Source organism: Galeopterus variegatus, unplaced genomic scaffold, assembly GCF_000696425.1.
Source record: "Galeopterus variegatus unplaced genomic scaffold, G_variegatus-3.0.2 Scaffold154, whole genome shotgun sequence".
Classification (NCBI taxonomy): Eukaryota; Metazoa; Chordata; class Mammalia; order Dermoptera; family Cynocephalidae; genus Galeopterus; species Galeopterus variegatus.
The window spans coordinates 869,022-874,062 of NW_007726265.1; the positions used below are offsets into that span (position 1 = coordinate 869,022).

A 5,041-nucleotide genomic window follows, 5' to 3' on the forward strand; every position below is an offset into this window, starting at 1 on the left:
GAAAAAAAAAAAAAAAAAAAAAAAAAAAAAAAAAAAAAGCTGAGAGTCAGGAACTTGAGATGTCGATGTGGGAGTCACAGTGGATTAAGTGATTCCTGCAACCTTGAGGGGTTTCCTGTCTCTTGCCCCTGTTTGCCATTCATCTGACAGATGCACGCCTGCCTCTCCCTCACATGCACACACCCACCTCCCTCCTGGACAGACTGGCCACGCCCTCCTCGGAGCCCCCACCCATCTCCTATTCACCTGGGTGATGTCTCATCAGTAGTGTAGGTGGATGTCTTCCACTACCCAGTGGGAAGGCAGGGACAGAGTCTTCTTGTTATCACCATTGCCTAGGACATAGATGGTGCTCAATGAATGTGATTGGTTGGTTGAATGACTGAGTCTCATGAAGCCCAGGTTTGGGGGTAGGTGAGGAGAACATGAAGGAGGAGATGGAGACATCCCTGCCCACCCATCCACAGGTCCTTCTCCTATGCGGACAGCTATCACCGGGACATTCGCTTTGACAATATCTACATCAGCACCTACTTCTGTCAGATCGATGAACGCAGGAAGAAGATGGTGAGTGGGTACAGCCCTATCTAAGGATGCCTTGCCGTGTGCCCTGTGTGGGATTCACACTGCAGGAGGACAGAGGGAAAAGGGCATAGGGCCCATGGGGTTCCTCACTGTGTGGACATTTTTTTCCAGGGCAAACGGACTTTGCTGCCGCTCCGCAAAGCCGAAGAGAAAACCGTCATCTTCCCCTGCAAGCCCACTATCCAGGCCTCAGAAATGAGAAATTTGGTAAGATGGTGTGGGAGGAGGCCTCTGGGTGCAACTCCAGGCATGAATCTGAGGGTGGAGGCAAAAGGTGCCCCTTGCCAGAGCCGGCGGCTGCCCAGCTCCACCCCTCCTGCTCTTTGGGCAGGTAAGGGAGCTCCTGGAGACGCTGCCCGTTCTGCTGCTGCTGCTGCTGCTGTGCGGACTAGACTGGGCTCTCTACTCCATCTTTGACACCATCCGCCACCACTCGTTCCTGCAGTACTCCTTCCGCAGTGAGCCCAAACCCCACTCCAGGGTCCAGGCCCAGGAGTCACTCTCTGGAGAACTCCAACCCCTGTGCAGCCACCCCACCCCAGTTCTTCCTATTGTGTCTCCTTCTTCTGCTCCCCCTTCTGTAACTCAGGCCCCCTGTCTTCCTCAAGATCAAATCTCAGCCCTCCAACCTGACAGCTGTCACTGAGGGCCTCAGCTACCCATTTACAGAAAGGGGTTAGCATTTAGTGAAGCCATGAAAAGGCCTGGGCAGCTAAGAAGTACTTCTATACCTTGACCCCTCCCCCACATCCAGCCCCCATCCTGGCCCACCCCCTTAACTCCAAATCTTTCCTGACTCCCACACCCCACCCCACCCCCACCCCCACCCTGTTCTGGCCTCAGGCAGTCATAAACTGGAGGTAAAGGTAGAGGGAGACTCCATGCTCGCCCGGCTTCTTCGGAAAACTATTGGGGCCCTGAATACCTCCTCAGAGACAGCAGTGGAATCAAACAACATGCGTGAGTGATGTTGAAAGTTCAGATCAGAATTGAGGGCTGGGAGCAAGAGTCAAAAAATTCCAGCGTTGGGGCCGGCCCGTGGCTCACTCGGGAGAGTGCGGTGCTGATAACACCAAGGCCATGGGTTTGGAATCCCCTATAGGGATGGCCGGTTAGCTCACTGGGTGAGCGTGGTGCTGACAACACCAAGTCAAGGGTTAAGATCCCCTTACCGGTCATCTTTAAAAAAAAAAAAAAAAAAAAAAAAAAAAATTCGAGGGTAAAGAGTTGTGGGACTTGGCTGTTGGTATGGAGAGATCGGGGCTGGTGTGCTTGAGTTGGGGAAATAGGGGTAAGGAACACATCAGGGCAAGCTTGAAGAAGTGGAGGATAACAAGCTTGGGTCAGAAGAGTCTGGGGCCGGGTCCTTGGGGCCAGAGAGTCCCAGCCCTGTACAGCAGTGCTGTCCAAGAGAACTTTCTGCCGTGATGGCAATTTTCAAGATCTGTGTCACACTGAGTAAACAGCCTCATGGGCCTAATGGCTCCAGTATTGAAAGTGCAGCTCTGCAGGGCGAGGGGCAGGCAGGAGAGCAGAGCAATCAGAGGCCTAGCCTGCATTTCGCACTGGGATGGGGAGTTCGCCCCAGGGCTGCCCTGTCCCTCAGCTGACCTTGACCAGACCCCTGACCGGCCTGCTCCCTCCTCCAGCCTGCCTGCCCCAGCCCGTGAGCCTGGATGCCAGGGCCTATTGGAGAGCTGTGCTACCAATTGGCCTCCTAGTGTGTCTCTGCCTGGTTCAGGCTTTTGGCTACCGGCTCCGGAGGGTCATCGCAGCCTTCTACTTCCCCAAGGTGAGCCCCTCCCCAGACCTCGGCACATTTACACACCCATGGGCACACACACACAAACACACTTGCCCACACCCATCTCCCTACCAACCCCATCTTTGGGGGATGCTTTCTTCCTCGGCATTGTCACTGTCATTGACCCCCTCTCCCCGCCCCCAGCAAGAGAAGAAGCGGATCCTGTTCCTCTACAATGAGCTACTGAGGAAGAGAGCAGCCTTCACCAAACTGAGGAGGGCTGTCATTGTGAGGCGGGTGCGACAGCAGAAGGCTCCAGTGAGTACAGGCTTGTGCACTCTGGCCAGCTTCTGCCTGGGTCCGAGAGCTGTGGGGGAGGGGGCAATTTCCTCCAGTCGGCCCAGCACCCATAGTGGTCCCAGGCCTACCTGAGCTCAGTGAGTTCTGACACTATGCATGCCAAGAGTCCCAGCCATCCAGCTCCTAGAAGTCAGGGCTGTGTCCATCTCTGTACCCCAGGATTCAGCCTGCCTGAGAAATTTAGTGGACTATCAAGAAGCAGGCAGAGAAGAGGAATCAGATTTAATACAGTCTGGTCATAGGAAAGCAAGAGGGGTTCATCAGAGAAGCAGGGGCCAAAGGCAAAGCCACAGGTTCTACTGAGAGGGTTGCATACAAGATGATCAGTGCAGTTCAGAAGAGGGGGAGGAGGCAGGTGGACTGGGGGTCAGGAAGGCCTCATGCCAGGAGCACGTGGTATATGGAAATAGCACAGAGTCAGAAAAACCAGGTTCCAATTCACACTCCTTCATTCAGCTGTGTGACCTTGCCCAAGGTCCTCACTGGGCTTCAGTTACTCCCTCTGAAGAATGGAAGGTTGGACAAATCTGAAAGGCCTGATCACTAGAGATCAGTATAGAGTAGTAGTCAGGTGTGGAGCTCTGGTGCCAGAGGGCCTGGGTTTGAGTCCTGGCTCCTCCCCTTATTAATGACAACTGTGTGATCTTCAGCACATAACTGCTGTACCTTGGTTTTTTCCTTTCTGTAAAATGGAGTTAATTTCTCCATCTGGTTGTTGTAAGGATTAATGAATTTTAATTCTCATGGTGCTGGCATGCAGCAAGTTCTGTATACATGTTTGTTACCATTGTGAGACACTGAGCAAGTGACCACCTCTCCAAGTGTCAGTTTTCTCACCTCAAAAAGACATGAAGGCAATAACAACATCTGTCTCATATGGTTACTGTTTGCTTTGGCAGCTGGCTGGTAAAGGGATCCGAACCCATGACCTTGGTGTTATAAGGCTGCGGTCTAACCAGCTGGCTAACCAGCCAGCCCTATTGTTTGAATTGGGTTAATTACATTTTCTTAGTACAGGGCCTGACATTATAAACAGAACAATGAATGGCAGCCATTCTTATTTAATCAGCCCTAACAAAGTTCATTAAAGTGAAACCGTTTGCTTAACTCTAGTGCCTAGATTCCTCCAACCCCCACTGACACACAATAGGGAGTGAATGAATATTTGATGAAAAAACAAACAACAATCAACAACAAAAGAGCATACTGAGAGTCCTTGACCCTATCCTGAAATAAACTGGATTTGAATGAGCAGATGGAAATGTGAGGGACATTCATTCCAAGCCAAGGGAACAGAATGTGCAAAGACAGAGTCCAAAGGGAATGTCAAGTGCCAGGGCTACTCTAAGGAGAAACTAGCACAGAAGAGACAACAACGTTCAGGGACGGGGGAGCATAATCACCTAGGCTTGTGATTTGGAATTAGAGCACCTGGGTCTCGCCAGGCTTGATTGTTCACGATCTGCGTGCCTTTGGGAAAGTCACTTCACCCTTCTCATCTGTAAAGTGGGGAGAGCAGTAGTGATAGTCTGTCTGCCATACTCACTTCTCAGCCTCACGGTGAGATCCAAGTAAGATGGTTTATGCGAAAGTGCAAATGACAGTCGTTTCAGATATCAGCTGGGAGACAGCCTGGAGGCTGCATCCTCCCACTCTCCATCGCGGAGTGGGGGAGGGAGGCTCTGTAGAACCCACTTCCATAGCACTCTCGCCCTCCAGGGGTCTTCTTTGCCCAACCCAGCCTCCTCCAACGTGTGGGCCTGTCAGGCCTTGGGAATTCAGACGAGAAGCGCAGTGAGTTCCCTTCGCAAGCCCTTCTTCCTCCGCTCGCTCCCCAGCTGTCTTTAACCCCCCTCCCAACAGCATCGCCATCTGATGGACATCCTGCACCGCCGCTGCCCGCTCCTGCGCCGCTGGCTGCGCCGGCGCTGCGTGGTGTGCCAGGCACCTGAGACGCCCAAGTCCTACGTGTGCCCGACGCCCGACTGCGAGGCTGTGTACTGCCAGTCGTGTTGGGATGACATGCGGCAACAGTGCCCGGCCTGCACACCCCCCGAGGAGCTCTCCTCCTCCGGCTACAGTGACAGCAACGACGACGCTACCTACGCGGAGTGAAGAAGCATCCTGCTCGCTCTCCCGCCCCGCTCCTTCCCGTTTAATAAAGCGCTCTGTAAGCTCCTGCTGCCTGCGCTTCGCGAAGGACCGGGACTGGGGCGCCGCCTGGCCGGCAGTCGGAAGAGCTGGCCTGCCTGATCCTCACAGGGCGCGGCCAAGGCCCTGAGGCGGGAAGGCCGCGGGAGGGGTCCGGGCCCGGAGCTGGGTGAAGTCAAGACGCCCAAGCCGGCCGGACTC

At 53.8% G+C, this 5,041-nt stretch overlaps 1 protein-coding gene across 2 annotated transcripts in view; it reads left to right on the forward strand.

The window, feature by feature from the left end:
• The window catches only part of DCST1 (DC-STAMP domain containing 1), a 15,172-nt gene extending 10,307 nt beyond the window's left edge, over nucleotides 1–4,865 (forward strand). For both annotated transcript variants that reach the window (XM_008592736.1, XM_008592729.1), the window contains 7 exons: nucleotides 468–567; nucleotides 697–792; nucleotides 917–1,043; nucleotides 1,429–1,545; nucleotides 2,235–2,377; nucleotides 2,534–2,647; nucleotides 4,553–4,865. In XM_008592736.1, the coding sequence (XP_008590958.1) occupies nucleotides 468–567; nucleotides 697–792; nucleotides 917–1,043; nucleotides 1,429–1,545; nucleotides 2,235–2,377; nucleotides 2,534–2,647; nucleotides 4,553–4,804 (949 nt within the window). In that variant the 3' untranslated portion in view covers nucleotides 4,805–4,865. The remainder of the gene's footprint in view (nucleotides 1–467; nucleotides 568–696; nucleotides 793–916; nucleotides 1,044–1,428; nucleotides 1,546–2,234; nucleotides 2,378–2,533; nucleotides 2,648–4,552) is intronic.
• The last annotated feature ends 176 nt before the right edge of the window (nucleotides 4,866–5,041 follow it).